General features: G+C 45.4%; 1 protein-coding gene across 2 annotated transcripts in view; it reads right to left on the reverse strand.

Moving 5' to 3' along the window:
* The window catches only part of Dis3l (DIS3 like exosome 3'-5' exoribonuclease), a 34,225-nt gene extending 20,159 nt beyond the window's left edge, over positions 1 to 14,066 (reverse strand). Inside the window, exons 1-4 of one of the 2 annotated variants that reach the window (XM_076925752.1) lie at positions 13,717 to 14,066; positions 12,005 to 12,158; positions 2,255 to 2,383; positions 938 to 1,073 (exon numbers count right to left, since the gene is read on the reverse strand). In XM_076925752.1, the coding sequence (XP_076781867.1) occupies positions 938 to 1,073; positions 2,255 to 2,383; positions 12,005 to 12,158; positions 13,717 to 13,855 (558 nt within the window). In that variant the 5' untranslated portion in view covers positions 13,856 to 14,066. Of the gene's footprint in view, positions 1 to 937; positions 1,074 to 2,254; positions 2,384 to 12,004; positions 12,159 to 13,401 lie in introns of both variants that reach the window. The other variant, XM_076925753.1, reaches the window with a different exon arrangement.
* Between the last annotated feature and the right edge of the window lie 2,772 nt (positions 14,067 to 16,838).

Here is a 16,838-nt window from a genome sequence, read left to right on the forward strand (position 1 = left end):
CACACACACACACACACACACACGCACGCATACACACACATGCACATACACGCGCACATGCACATACACGCGCACACACACACACACACACGCACACACACACAAAACCATGCTAACACATGTAACACACAACACACTCACAACACAGTTTACTGTAGCAGAGGCTTGCTGGGTTGCTCTTGAGTGTTGTGTTCCCCATAGTTTCAGAAGTCAGCCTGAATTTGCTAGGGTCAAGGACACCTGGTCACCAATAATACTGTAGACCATCTGCTTTTTTTTTTTTTTAATTTATTTATTTACTTTATGCATATAAGAGCTTTGCGTGTCTGTATGTATGTGCACCACATGCATGCCTAGTGCTTGAGGAAGTCAGAAGAGGTCCATGAGGATGTTGGGAACTGAATCTAGGTTTTCTGTGAGAGCAACAAGCACACATGCCCCAAACCACTGAGCCACCTCACCAGCTCCCAAACCACTGAGCCACCTCACCAGCTCCCAAAATAGACCATCTTAAAGTCCTCCTTCTGTTTTGTCTCCCCACTTTTTATTTGTTTTGTTTTTTGTTTGTTTCCAGACAGGGTTTCTCTGTGTAGCCCTGGCTGTCCTGGAACTCACTCTGTAGACCAGGCTGGCCTGGTCAGAAATCCGCCTGCCTCTGCCTCCCAAGTGCTGGGATTAAAGGTGTGCGCCACCACCTCCCGGCTATGAGACAAATTCTAACTCTGTAACCCAGGCTGGCCTCAAACTTTCAGTAAGATTCCTGCCTCAGCACCTCTAATATCGGGATTACAGGTATGAAGTCTACTTTCTCTTTTCTGTGTTGCCAAAGGATCTAGACTGAAGGGGTGTGTGTGTATGTGTGTGTGTGTGCACATGCGTGTACACGCACGTGCCTACATGAGCATGTGTATGTATGCACATGTGCCACTGGAAATACCTTGAAAGAAATTACAAATACGCCTTCTGTTTCACTTCCATACTGCTGAACGGCCTCTTCATCTTCTGTCACCATAACGATGGGCATCCTGTCCTCACAGTGGTGATAGTACCAAACTGCTGAGTTATATATGCTCCTGGGACAGCAAAGGGTGGTGAGCATCCCAGGCATAACACATAGCTGCTGCTCAGAAGTCACACTTGGCTCACACTGTCATCCTGTGTCCATATAGCTAACCAGTCACTCATTCTTTCTTTTGTTCTTTACACAATAAATACTTCCTGGGTATCTACTCTAGATGACCCAGGGGCTGGAGCCCTGTGAGCCAAAAAGTAACCGGAAAGCACCTCCCATCTCTTCTTCCTAGGAGTTCAGGCCCCAGAGCAACATTTTCAGTCCCCCACTCTGTCACTTTGTAACACTTTCTAACTGGAGGCTGAGCTACAGGGCACTGGGAAATGACGGCAACACTATGAAAGAAGAGGAACAAGTATCCAGCTGAGAGAAAAGCCAGCTTCAGCCGGCAATCCAATAAGACCTGAAAGGAAACCACATGATAAGCCTGGAAGATCCCCCAAGAGTTTTAGTCTGGGTCTGGAGAACTGGTTCAGGACTATACCTCATTCTCAGTGAAGCACACACATTTGTAAGGTCCATTCTGCAGTCTCCCTCTCTATAGGGCTGTGGCACTTAAACTCCACCCCAATGACCCTCGGAATTAACACCTAGGGGCACTTAGCTAAGTGCCAGGGATCTTACCATGAGGTGTGAGGTGTGAGGTGGGAGGTGTTCTGCAGGGCCTCTCCAGGCCCCCAGCAGGCCTGGCTGAGCCTCCTTGCCCACTTCAGCCTCACATTCTCCACTGCTCCCCCATCTTACTTCCACCGCTTCCATTCCTGCTCTGGGGAGCCACTCTCTCAAGTACCCCACACCCAAGTGCTTGCTTCGCACTGTACTTTTGGACAGGCCTAAACTAAGTCACTGCATTTTCTAGAACAGTTTCCATTTAGTGAGACTGGCTAAGGACATTAAATTGAGCAAGTCATCAAAGTCAAGCCTTCTACAGCACTGGTAGGACCTACCAACCCTTGCTCTGTGGTCCAGAAGTCTCAGGCTGGGGACCTTCACCTCCGAAATCCCAAATTTAACAATTGTGTATTCAGACGCCACACCTAAAACACTGTCATTTCAGAGTTTACCACAGTCCAAGAATAGCTGCTGCCGGACTTTGTATCGCACACACACAGCAATTCCAAAGAGCCGCAGATGAGGAAATTCAAGAGGGCCCTATGAAGGGCGAGGTGAGTTGGGGCGCACCTGGTCTGCCACTTCTCCATGGCTTCCCCCTTTTCCCGGGGGAGGTAACAGTGCTGCTGGAACTCGTTAGCAAAGAGAACGCAGTCATGGCGAGCATCCTTCAGGAGGTTTCGCAGTTTGTTATACTGTCTGCAATACAGGGCACAAGGTAAACCTAACTCAGCAGGTGGTCATCTCCTGCCAAGGACCACAGAGTGAGAGACAGACTGTTTAAAACCCAGGAAACGCCAGTCCTAGCCGCTAGGGACACTGAGGCAGAAGGACCCTGAGTTTGAGGGTGGTTTGGGAGACATAGTGAAAGCCCGTCTCAAGAGATAAAATAAGGGCTGAGAAGAGAGCTGAGCAGGTGGGAGTGCTCGCCACCCAAGCATGAGGACTCAGTTCAAATTTCCCAGAACCCAAGCAAAGCCAGGGGAGAGCATTTGTCATCCTGGTGCTCAGGCTGGGAGACTGGGGGATGGAAATGGGAAAAGGTCCAGAAGCTAGCCTGGGTCTGCAGTGGTGAACAAGCAATGCTGCCTGAAACAAAGTGAAAGGCAAAGACCAGTACCCAGGGCTGTCCTCTGACCTCCGTGCACACTGTGGCACGTACAAGTGCCCTGGAACATGTGCACACACACAGATGAATGTCCACACGCACATGTCCACACACACGCACACCTGAAAAGCATTAATTCCTATTGGCGTCGGTGTGCTTTCTGTCAGTGGTTCTCAGTTTTGCCTGTTAGTTGCCAGCACTCAGGGAAGGCTCATTAATTAGTTTGCAGATTAATTGGGCTGCTGCTTCTGCTTTCCCTCAGAGATGCCTGGCCATTTTACTACATAAAATACTACATAGCTACATTATCGGCCCATCACAGCTGCAGCACACAGATGCAAGGGGAGCTTGGCACCTTTTTTTTGGTTCTCACTTTGTTAGCAAATGGTATTTTTAAGTATTAATACATTTCCTGTTAGCTGACAGGCCTAGAAAAGGTCATGCAAAGTAAATAAGTTTAATGGTTTATCTGTGAACTATATTTACACAGTCTCCATAATTTAATAAAATAGAGATAGACCCATCTGTCAGACAGTTGAGAGAAAGTACAAGTTTTCCCAGTCAAGAGCCTTCCAGCAATGTGAGCCAGAGCTATGTCCAAACAGCAAGTGTGCCCTGGGTTAGCATCTGAGGAAGAGCATTCCGAGACTCTGTAATCAAGAGATCGAAGAAAGCATTCAGGCACTTATTTTAAAGGTAGTGGGCTGGGTTGTTGGCTTTGCAGTGCTGGAATCCAACCCAAGACCTTGCACTCACTCTGGTTATTTGTGGACGAACAATCACTCTGGCTTACACAGTTCCTTCAGCAAGTGCCCTCCTAGGCCAGGCCTTTGGCTGGAGAGGTTGAGCACTGCTGCACTGAACGCCCTAGGAGACAACATCTAGACAGGCCAGGGCTCCACCCGAAGTGGCCTGACTGCCGTATGATTCAGCAAGCCCACTTCTGGGTCCATGTCTAAAAGGGAGCACCAGGGACTTGTGACACAGCTCAGGGTGGGACACTTGCCTAGCATGCAGGGACCCCAGGGTGAACCCTGAACCCTGTTGAATAGATAAGCACACAAATAGGTAAAACCATAAAACCCAACAAACAAAAAGGGGGTTCAAACAGGTATCTGGGCACCCGTGTTCACAGTGGAGCCATTTACAGCAACCCTGGGGGGGATACAACTGAATGACAGGGATTAAATGATCCAGTGTCAATATTACCTGGCCTTGGAAAGGGGATTCTGACACATGCTGTCCCAAAGATGAACTAGGACATAGGGTGAGTGAAGTAAGCCAGTCACAGAAGGACAGACATTGTGGTTCCAGCTATGTAAGGCATCTAGAGTAGATACATGGGGGGACTGAGGGGGGCAGAAAGCAGACTTGTTACTAGGGGTTGGGGTCAAGGAGAGAGAAGTGAGTAGTTCAAACTTTCAGTGGGGGAGAGAAAGAATTCTGAGCTTGGGGTGGCGGACAGCACACAATGGTGCCAACAGACACACTGCCACTAAACTATACACTTAAGAATTAAGGAAATATCAATTTTTATTTTCTTTAAGGCAAGTTCTCACCCAGGCATGGTTGCACATGCCTTTAATCCCAGCACTCAGGAGGCAAAAGCAGGCGGATATCTGTCTGTGAGTTACAGGCCAGCTTGGTCTACACAGTGAGCTCCAGGATAGCCAGGGCTATGGAAAGTGACTCTGTCTCAAACAAACAAGCAAACCAACAAACCCAAAACAAACAATCAAACCAAAAACCACAGCACTTGGGAGTCAGGTGGACAGATCACTGTGAATTTGAGGCTAGCCTGATCTACAAAGTGAGTTCTAGGACAACCAGGTAATATAGAGAAACCCTGTCTTGAAAAAACAAAAACCAAACCAACCAACCAACCAACCAACCAACCAACCAACCAACCAACCAAAAAAATCCCAAACCAATCAACCAACCAAACAAATGACAGTCTCATATAGGCAAGCATCATGTCAAACACTATGGAGTGACCTTCCTGCCTCCCCTACCTGGTTTATAAGCTCTACACTTGGGTTAAAGCCCTACCCTCCAAAAAATGTTGACTTTTATATGTATATATATATTTCATGAAAGTTTTAAAAAGCTATGCTACTTTGCAAACAAACAAGCAAACCCCCACAGAATCACTCACTTCATGGAATAAATTCCTGAAAGGACAGGGGAGGGCTGGTGTGGTTTTCTGAAGCAGGCCTGAGACAAATGGAAGGAAGGCAGAGAAGTAGCCTGAATGTGATGATGGGGACAGAGCACACAAGGCAGCGACACGTTGCTCCACTCTGTCCTCAGCATTCAACCCATAGCAGGGCCACGAGGAATGCAAGCTTGGCACCTGTGTCAGCACTGATGCGGGCCAGGGCCTGAATAAACCGCCACCTTCAGAGCTCTCTGCCAGCCATACACATATCACCTTCACTTTATTTATTTATTATTTTTTGAGACAGGCTTTCCCTATGTAAACCAGGTTGGTCTTAAACTCATAGAGCTGAATCTGCCTCTGCCTTCCAAGTGCTGGGATTAAAGGCCATGCCATCATATCTGGCATTGCCTTCATCTTAAATGTACTTAATATAATTGTGTGTGTGTATGATGTGTGTGGGGACATGTGCATGCCACAGGGCACATGTGGAGGGCACAGGACAACCCCGTGGGGTTGGTCCTCTCTGTCCACTTTATGAGGGTTCTGTGTGCTTCCATTTGTCAGCCAGATAAAGGGAAACGGACAAACAGCAGGAGCATTCGGATGGGAAGACAGGGACTCGGCAGTGAATTACTCCGAAGGTGACAGTCAGGGCTTCTTGGAGATGTGTAGGCTTGTGGTTATAATTTAGTAGTGCACACATACAATACAGTCATAATTTCTGTTAGTCAGGCTGTGCAGTGTTTCTGACAGAATCAGGCAGACAGCAGCCTGTGTGAAGCCAGCACAGAGAAGCTTCGTAGCACTGGACAGAGCAGTGGCAGTCAAGATTTTCAATCTTAGGCCAAACTCGGGGCAGCACGGTTTTGATCATGAGAGGTAGGAAGATTAGATGTTCAAGGTCATCTTTGGCTACAAGAAGTTTGAGACAGCCTGGGCTATATGAGATTCTCTTAAAACAAATTTTCAGTCTTACTGAAAACAAAACAAAAAAAATTCCACAGACAGGCTTAGATTTTTTTTTTTTTTCCAAACCTTTATCAACTAAATGTTTCAAACATTTCCTGGATATGGTTAAACCAACTTCTTTAGACTGAATTTTGGGGATGGGGGCAGGGAGGGAGAGGTACATCATCTTGCTATGTTGCCCAGGCTAGCTGTGAACTCCTGGGTTCAAGTAAACCTTTCATCTCAGCCTCCCAAGTGCTGGGAGTGCAAGGTCATGGCACCATGCCAGGCTTGGTGGCTTTTTTACTATTTTTATTTGATGGAGGCCTTGCCCACAGATGCCACACCTGCCTCTGCTGGTGACACCCTGGGAGAGCTGAGGGAGGGAGCTCATCAGTGTCTGTCTCCTGCACCTACGTTCAGGTGTCTGCGGTCTCATCACGTTTACATTTCTAGTCCTATTAGCCAATGCTTTCGTGGAATTTATGGACTACATTTTTGAGTATTTCAACAATCGTGCTGTAATTTGAATACTGAAAAATATACTTATGTACTTTGTGCCCAGGTGCATGCTCATGACTGGAGGTCAGAGGACAACTTAGAGTCTGAGTTAATTTTCTCCTTGTATCATCGGTGTTCCAGAGACTGACCTCAGGCTGTCAATATTAGAAAATTGTGAATGTATTACCACAGTCTCTTGGTTTATAACAAGAATTGGTTCTAGGACCCCAAGACTACCAAAATCTGCAGCTCTTCTTCAGGCTCCAGATATAAAATGGCACTGGGAGGGCTGGAGAGATGGTCCAGTGGTTAAGACCATTTATCACTCTTGCAGAGGACCCAGGTCTGATCCCCTCAACCACAGGGTGGTTCACAACCATCTAAAACTCCAGATCATAGACTGGAACCTATCAAATTATGTGTGAAAATAAACCTTTCTTCTTTGTGAGTTAGTGACCTCAGGTAAGTTTGCCACAGTAAGAGAAAACTGGCTGATACAGTGCTCTGCCTGCCATGCTGATGAAAGTCAGTGCTGTTCCTTTAGAGACCTCAGACACCCCGGGGTCTGAGCAGAGCCTTAAGTGTCCTGCTTCTGTCTGGTTATCTGAGACAAAACCTGAGTGCTACCCCTGACACCACCTCCTCCCTGTCCCACAACTAAAATCATGACTACGTCCTATAAATAATAATTTTTAAAAAGCCAGGTATGGTGGCACACACCTTTAATACTAGCCCTTGGGAGGCAGAAGGATCTCTGTGAGTTTTAGGCTAGTATGGTCTACATAGTGAGTCCCAGCCAGAGCTGTAGTGTAACCTCCATCTCAATAAGTAGATAAATAAAAATTTATAAAATAGCTCTACCCATATATAGTTTACATACAAAAATTCATTCACCCTTTGAAAATGTGCAATCTAATCTTAGTTTGCTCATAGCTATGCAGCTCTCATCTCCATAATTCCACATCACTACGTTCCCCTAAAACGAAACCTGTGTCCATCAAGCAGTCAGCCCCACCCCCATGTGTCCATCAAGCAGTCAGTCCCCACCCCCACTGGCCCCCAGCCTCTGGCAACCACGAACAGATATATAATATATATAATATATATTATATGTAATGTATATATAATATATATTTATATAATATATATATATATAATTTGTCTTATGTGAGTACACTGTCTGTCTTCAGACACACCAGAAGAGGGCATCAGATCCCATTACAGATGGTTGTGAGCCACCATGTGGTTGCTGGGAATTGAACTCAGGACCTTTGGAAGAGCAGTCAGTGCTCTTAACCACTGAGCCATCTCTCCAGCCCCCTCTATCTGTATTTTTTTTATCTATTCTGGACATCTTATATAAATAAAAGAATATGATTAAAATCTTTAAGCTAGTTGATTTAATTAATGTGTATATGAGCCTGTGTCTGGCATAGCACTGAAGAAATCTTGTAGGAATTAGTTCTCTCCTTCTGGCCAGGCAGTGGTGGCGCACGCCTTTAATCCCAGCACTTGGGAGGCAGAGGCAGGTGGATTTCTGAGTTCGAGGCCAGCCTGGTCTACAGAGTAGTGAGTTCCAAGACAGCCAGGGCTACAAAGAGTTCTCTCCTTCTACTATGTGGTTTCAGGGATTAAGCCCAGGTTGTCAGGCTTGGTGGCAAGTGTCTGAGCCATCTTGCTGGCTCCAGCATATATATATATATATTTTAATGTATATATGTATATAGCTGGCTTCTTTCAGTTAGCATAATGATTTCAAAGTTGATCCAAGTGGTAATATGTTCAGTCCTTTTGATAGGTGAATAATATTCAATATTTATGGATATACCATGCTTTCTTAAATATTACCAGTTGAAGGCCACTTGTTGGGTTGTTGTTACACAAATTAAGCTGTTGGACCAGTGAGAGAGCTCAGTAGATAAAATGATCTACTGTGCAGACCTGATAACCTGGCACACGCACACGCACGCACACACACACACACACACACACACACACACACACACACGCTAGACATTTAAAATAAAAAGAATCCACTAGGAACATCTGTAGTGTTTTCAGTTTCAACACAGACGTACTTCCAGTTCCCATGGTTACATACCTAGGAAATGTTACTGATCCCTACCTACTGAATAGGTCTCGGGAACACCCACTTCCGTCCATGTCTAAGCTGCTAGTATTCTCACTATAGTTTGGAGATGGTTCGAATGTGTTCTCTACTGCACTGAAATTTCATACCTTCGTGAGATAATCAGTGTGGAAAGTCAATCAAATTCCTATGCATAAAAGTGGGAATTCTGGGAAGTGCTTAGGATTCAAACGTCACCAAGTAGAGTCTCAGGATTGATGCTGGTGGCTTTATACAAAGGAGAAAAGTAACCTTCCTCAAGGGTTCTGTTACAGTCATACAAGAGAGGCTACTACAGCGCCAGCCTCCAGCTGCCCCTCCTCCAGGACTTTTAAAACAAGAACCTGATATCATGCTATCCTGCACAAAATCCTTCCTTGACCTCCCCAAAGCCCATGAGGCCTTTGACTAAGTGTCCTGTAAGTTCTTAGAGTGTACCACATCTCTTCTTCATGGATGCTTGGCCAGAAGTCTCCTTTCCTAGAAAGCTTTTTCCCTTATCTAGTCTCATCCTCGTCATCCTTCGGTGCTCAGTATAGGCAGCTCACTCATCGAAGCCTTTCCTTGTTCACTGGTTGGCTGGAGCTCTGCCACAGCCATGACCTGGTACTTCAGAACATCTGCTCCAGGTGTGGCTCTACATCTGTTAGTGAGATTTCCTGAGCTTGTCTGTCCTCTCTCAGGACTGGATCTACCTTTGTTTACGGCTGTGTTCTCAGTCCTAGCACTGTCTGGATGAACACCTGGATGCATGACATTGTGGAGAACCTCGAAGTCACCGAGTGCCCTTCCATTTAATAAGCACCTGAGGACTGATGGGAGACAGGTGTGTGCTCATCCTCAGCCATCAAAGACTTTTCAGTTCTTTACGGTTTATTTATGAGAACAGGCGTTCTCTGCATTTGGTATTCCTGAGATCAAAATCTAAAACCACACAACAGGATTACAGGTTACATCTCTCTGTGGCTAAATGCAACTCTGATCATTTCGTTTCACTAAAATAACACCATCTATCACATTGCCTGGGAGCCAGTCCCCTGTGCGTTCATGTTCCATACCTGAGGGCACTTCATTTAGATGGAAACCATCTAGAAATAACAGATCTGACTGTATGAACAATGGATGCTTCTGGCTGACTCTGTTTCTTACACGATGCAGTATAACAATGGCTTACAGAGCACTTGGGCTGGGTTAGATGTTTTAGTAACCTAGAGATGACTTAGCGCCTACAGGATTGTGAGCGAAGACTTTTTTGCAAACACCATGCTATTTAAAACGATTTTTATTACACTTATCTTTTAGAAGGAGGATGGGTACAGGTGGAGGTCAGAGGGAGTTGGCTCTCTCCTAGCGTGTGGATACTGGGCTTGAACTTAGGTCATCGGGCTTGGTGACAAGTTCCTTTACATGCTGAGCCACCTTGTCAGTCCAATACAATTTTATTTATTGATTTATTTAAAAAAGTTTAAATTAGACTTATTTATTTTATATGTGACTATTTTGCCCGAATGCATGCATGTATAACATGAAAATGCTTGGTACCCACAGTTGTCAGAAGAGGAAGGGCATTGGATCCCCTGGTACTGGAGTTTTAGATGGTTGTGAACCACCCTGTGGTTGAGGGGATCAGACCTGGGTCCTCTGCAAGAGTGACAAATGGTCTTAATCGCTGGACCATCTCTCCAGCCCTCCCAGTGCCATTTTATATCTGGAGCCTGAAGAGCTGCAGATTTTGGTAGTCTTGGGGTCCTAGAACCAATTCTTGTTATAAACCAAGGGACTGTGGTAATATATTTACAATTTTATAATACTGCGCTGTTTATTAAATTTAGGGGTTTAATTTGGTTTTAAAGCTTATTAAGTACATAAAGACTATAAATAGATTTATAGCTAAATACCAATACAATTATGCATGCTTGTTTGTGATGACAGAGTCTTATGTAGTCTGTACTGGCTTCAAGGTTTCTGTATAACCGATCCTAACACAGAACTCCTGAACCCTCTACTTTACAACTGTCGGGATTACAGGTGTTCTGCCACTATGCCTGGCTCTTGGTTACCAGGAGAACACTTTCTGCTAGAAACAGGGCTGATATTGTTGCATTTGAGTAAGCCTATATCCTGGCACTTGGATTACCTTAAAGCCATTGACGGTGCAAGGTGACAAAGTGCTCCTCTAATGAAAAATCAGGAGGGAGGAGCGTGCTTGCCGACGCTTCACCTTTTGACTTCCCCTAGAGAATCCTAAGACACAGGGGAACCCAATAGCGGGCACTCTCTTCATCAACTTAACTACCGAAACATTCAGGAGACAGGACATTTAAACTCCAACGCTTTGTCTTTCGGTTGTCCCAGGAATTGGTTCTCAAAACGATCCTAATATTAAAAACACTTTAGAAAACAGACGTTGAAGAGGCTTGCGGAGTGTGAGTGAGCCAAAAGGTAAAGACAAATTGATTTCAGTAAAAGAAATTGAAATACGACACCTGCAGCAGTGTTTAAACCTGGCTCCTGTAAACATCTATATGTCTGTGTCTGGGGGGAAAAAAAAATCAACCTCAAGCTCATGTTGAAATATTCAATTTGAAAAAACAAACACGCACAGTCTAGCTAATGTGTATTTTTCTGAACTGAGCATAAGGGCAACTTATCATTTTCATGCACAAATAGAGAAAACTTTATCTTTTACTACCAAAATCTGAAAAAAACCAAAACACCTTAAAAACAGAATAAATACAGTTTCTGCTTGTTAAATAATAACTTGGGGTGTTGAGGGTTTGGGTATATAATTCTAACATGCTATTCTCAGAAGTTCAGATCATCAAAGTTGCCAAATATTAAATGAAGCAAAACTGTGTTTTAAGGTATTTGCAGAGAAAGGGGGCAATTATTCTTTCATTTGGGTAACAAGGCAAGTATTTTAAACTAGTCCAATTAGAAATGTTTTGTTCAGCAAATACAATTACTATGGCTGATAGTTACAGGACTAATTTAAAAATCAGAATGAGGTATTTTTTAATTTCATGGAATAAATCACTGTAAGTACAGCTTGTATCTACAATACAGGAAGATAAGATTTGAAAGTATTCTTTTCCAAAGAAAGGGATGCTCCTGAAACAATCTATGAATAAGATTAAATAATAGACATTATTAGCAAAAATAAAAAGAAGACATAATTGTGCTACTTATAAAAATGTAAACCAGAAGCCAATTCACCATAGAATCTTAACTATGTACATCCTGGGGACATTGCAGTTTACTGATCTACAGTCAGATCTTTTGGCCAGGTGTTGAAGCACACATATAAAATGTTACTGCATTCCCCACTGCAAAGAGAATACCAAATTAGTTTCAAAATATCCTTTCTGACAAAGTAATGAATTCCTCCTCTTTCCTTCTAACAAGGGACCTTTTCTAAAGGGGGGTGGGGGAGCCCATACTAAAATAAATAAATAAATAATGTAGAATAGATACCTCCGGCCTCTCTGGTGCTGCACTGCTTGACAAGCCGTTTGCATGAAAATAATTCCCTTCAACTCGGGGAACTCCAGGACCTCAAGGTAATCCTGGACAACTTTCCAGTCTGGGATCACATAATGAGTCACTTCAGCAGACAAGAGCTTCCCGTCTGAAACATAATTCAGAGTGGAAGCGATTAGGTAACACTTTCAAACCTGGTTTATGACTATTTCAATGTCACAGTGCTCCCGGTGTGCAACATAACTTCTCATCTTAATTTCACCTTGAAGTTTTTAAAAGACAAGACAAATCTACTTTGGTAGAGGCTCAAAGTTCAGATTCATTGCTTCCCCCGACCCCCCAGCTGTGATTAAATACAAGCCCAACATAGTTTATGCCGTTTGCCAGGACTTCGAGAGGATGACTGATATTAAAAACAAGTACATCCCTGGAAGAAGCTAAATTTCTACTAAGCCATCATGGACATGCATGAGCACTGTATTGGATACTTACATATCCATTATATCTATATCTACATATACACATGTATGTATATATATATACATATATGTACATACATATACATATATACACACATTACATATATGTACATACATATACATACACGTATATGTACGTGTATATATACATATATGTATGGGCAAGAGTGCACATATGTGTGTGTTAACCACTTGTATGTGCCTAAAAATTCCAAGGCTAGGCTGGAGAAATGGCTCGGCGGTTAAGAGCACTGACTGCTCTACCAGAGTTCCCGAGTTCAATTCCCAGCAACCACACAGTGGCTCACAACCGTCTGTAATGGGATCAGATGCCCTCTTCTGGTGTGTTGGAAGACAGCAACAGTGTACTCACATATATAAAATAAATAAACCTTTTTTAAAAATTTGTTAAAAAAAAAAAAATTCCACGGCTATTCTTCTGACACACGGCTACACCGTTCTAGGGTTGAAGAGAACGTAACTAGAAAGGGTGTCCTGTACAACCCATGGGCAGTGGTGGGGCTTCCACTCGTATGACACCTGCTCAGTCAAGCTGTGTCCTCTTCGTGTATTCCGAAAAGACACCCCTCATGTTCATCTCCCACTAGGGGTAGCAACCAGCAACCTGCTGCCTGAAAAGGGGGGATGTGGAGGGGTGGAGTCCGGCTCCCAGCATCCCCCAGCATTAAGTCTCCAGTCCTAAGATGCTGGACGGTCTGCGTACTGAGAAAGAAAGAAGGAGGTGCCTGCACCCGTAGGTCCCCTGGAAACCCGAAGCATCCGGTCCCTGCAGGCTCTCGGGCCTCCCATTTGGCCCGGCCATTGCAGTAGGCTGGCCGGGAGGGGAGCGCCCCTGAAGCCGCGGGCCAGTGCCGCCTGCTTCCGACCACCAGGAGGGACGACCGGACGCACCGAGGACGCTCCGGGCGTCTCCGGGCTGCCAGGTTCCGCCAAGCCCGGACTGCTCGGCTCGCTCCGGCGGCCCACGGTCCGCGAGGGTCTGGCTCCGCCCTTGACGGCAGCCCGAAGCCGCCCTAGCCCGTCAGCCTCCGGCTCTCCTCCCTCCTCGGGTCCCCGCCGCCATGGCGACGCCAGGCCGCGGGGTTGCCTTGCTCTCTGGGCCTCAGCTCCCTTCGCTCGCGCCCAGCAGCCCTCGCTACGTCAGGCCCCGGCTTCCCTCCCTCGCTCTTCCCGCCCCGGGCCTTCCCGGTCCGTCCCGGTCCTGACCGTTGCGGCAGGCGGCGGGCTGCGAGCACAGCGGGCTGTTGCAAGGCACGCTGGGCCGCAGGTAGTGTTCGCGCACGATCCGCAGCGTCCGGCCCTGGAAGGTCCTCAGCAGCAGCACCTTCTCCCGCTTCTGCAGCATGCTGGCGGCGTCGCCCCGCACAGGGGCCGGGAAGCGGCGGGCGGCAGGCGGAGGCGAGGCCGAGGCCTGGGGCCCGCCCCTCGGGCCTGGTCGGGCAGCAGCGGCTTTTGCGTTCCCGCTACCGGGAACGACCTAGCCAGGGCGGAGGATCTGCCCAGCCCAGCCCAGCCCCACCTGCGCCTTTGACTCCTCTCTTTGCCTTAGTTGCCCCCGGGCGGGAAAAAAAAATAGTGTAGATAAACTGTTCACCCAAAGAATCAGCGGGTGTGACGGTAGGATGTGGCAGCTAGTCTAGATTTCCGTGTGAAAAGATTATTTTCACTGTCTCTAGCCCACAGGCCCGTGTGGGAAGGGCTGCTATATTAACAGAGGTAATAATTATAAAGTTTTCTCGTCCTTGTTTTTGTAGTATCTGAAAGAATTGAAAGGCTAAGAAAAAAAAAAAAAGCTGGCAACCCTGCTGGCCAAACCTGTTTTCCTCTTCAAAATATGCTTATTTTAAATGTTAATACATGTAAACATTCAAACGCTACAGATAAAACGAAAACCCATCCTTCTGGGGTAAACACTGTACAATTTTTTATAGCGCTGGCAGCCTCTGGCAAAGGAATTCTTAAAACCACTTTTGACATGATCGCTAAGTACTGTGCTTGGAGCGTTTGACTAAAAGGACCGTATCTTGGGAGACCACGCACCCTTGATTCTCCAAGCACTGAGCCCACTGGAGCTACGTTGGCAACTTCACCCAGGAGAGTCTCATCTAGCTTCCTTAAATCAAAGGAGTGGGCGTTTATTTGTATCCTCGTTTTACAGGCTGTGAGGCTGCATTAAGGGAACTTAAGGGCCCAAGGATACCTAGTTATTACGTTTCAGAACCAATGTTCAAGCTAGAGACTGCTCAACTTCAAAGCGGATAAAGCGTCATCTACTCACTGGTGAATAAAACAGGGCCGGCACCTAAGGAATTTGCTGCTTGGCAACCTTTGGTTAATGTGGCTGGCCCACTTGGCTGGAAACACCTGGCTCTTCCGATGCAGCTGAAATAAACCAGGGCCAGCCTCTCATTCCCTGAGGAATGCATGAAGAGTCATGGTCTCCTCCTCCTTGTACCTCTGGGTCAAATCACTCGAGAAGACTCAAGGTAGACTTACACAAATGAGAAAGTACTGTAGAGCTGGCACACAGGCGACAGTGCAAGGAAGGTCCCTAAAGCTATCCACAGTGAACCAGGCCCTTCCTGTCTAATACAGGAGTCAGTTCCAGAGAGACCAGAAGACACTGAGTAGCCAAAATCGTTCTCTACATTAAAAAAAAAAAAAAAAAAAAAAAAAGCTTTAGATAAATGTCCACCAGTTCCTCTCCCCAGTTCCCTTCCTATCTTTTTAAAACCACTGATGGTATGGGGTTGGAGGAATGAATTTTTAGGTACTAATCTGCCGTGAATATCTCTCTTCAGCACTTTGTAGCTTGAAATTGTCTACAAATGAACCACCCATTAAGGACTAGAGCATATCTAGGGTTTTATATATGGAGAGTTGATTTTTATCAGTATTTTAAATAAGGCTGAAGCTTAGTTGGTAGAGTCTTGCCTAGCATGTACAAAGTTCCATGCTGAGCATCCCCCGGGCCCCTCCCCCAGCTGTGGCACACAGACCTATAACCTCATCACTTGGGGATGTAGAAACTGTAGGATCTGAAATTCAAGGCCATTCCCGGCTACACAGTAAGTTGGAGAACAGCCTGGATGCACGAGATGTTATCTCCGAGAATGTGTTAATCACAGTGATCCAATGCCCATTGCATATCTCCTTGGTTTGTATTGGGGCAATAATGTACAAATTAATTACTTATGAGATGGTCTCACGTACCCAGGTTGGCCTCAAATTTGCCATGTAGTTACACGTCTGATCCTTCTGCCTGTAGCTAGGTCTTGGGATTACAGGTACCTGGGGAAGGAGCTCAGGACATTGTGCATTCCATGTAAGCACTGAGCCATAGGTTAGCCTCTCTCTTTTTCACACCTCTCCTTTCTTTGTTTTGGAGACAGGCTCATTGTACATACCCAAAGCTAGCCTTGAGCTCTTATTCCTCCTCCCTCTGTCTCTCAGGTGCTGGGATTCTCATGCACCCAGACTTGGCTTTGTACAAGAACACGATTCCTTAGTTCTTAGACATGATAAGCCAGGGCCTTTTGCTTGGTTGTTTGGGTGGTTTGTCTTCTTGGCCATCTGAGACCTCTGGACCAAAAAAAGTGTCTTTTATCAGGCAGAATAAACTAGTTTATGTTACAGAAATATGAAACTTAAAAAAATATGTTTCAGCCTGGCAGTGATGGCACATGCCTTTAATCCTAGCACTTGGGAGGCTGAGGCAGGCCGATCTTGAATTCAAGGTTAACCTGGTTTACAGAGTCAGTTCCAGGACAGCTACGAACTCTGTCTCGGAAAAAAGAAAAAGAAAAAATCAGTTTTTTCACTAGTGAGATGTCTCAGCAGGTAAGAGTACCTGCTCCACAACACACACACACACACACACACACACACACACACACACATTAATATTACTATATATATTATAGTAATATTACTATATATATACACATATATATGTATGTACACATATATACATATATATGTGTGTGTATATATATCGTAATAAATTAGCTGGACGGTGGTGGCACATATCTTTAATCCCAGCATTCAGGAAGCAGAGGCAAGAAGATCTCTGAGTCCAAGGCCAGCCTGGTCTACAGAGTGAGTTCCAATTCCAGGACAACCAGAGAGTTACAGGGAGAAACCCTGTCTTGAAAAATCAAAACAAATCAAAATCAAAACAAAACAACATCAATAAATTAATTTAAAAATTCTCAGTGACTCAGGCTGACAAGATACTGTATTGGTACCGAGCGCCATTTGTCTGTCTTTTTGCAGGATCCAGGCTAATGGAGAGGGAATCTCTCTGGAACATTGTTGCTCAATGGAAA

The sequence above is a fragment of the Arvicanthis niloticus genome, chromosome 26 (genome assembly GCF_011762505.2).
Source record: "Arvicanthis niloticus isolate mArvNil1 chromosome 26, mArvNil1.pat.X, whole genome shotgun sequence".
NCBI lineage: Eukaryota > Metazoa > Chordata > Mammalia > Rodentia > Muridae > Arvicanthis > Arvicanthis niloticus.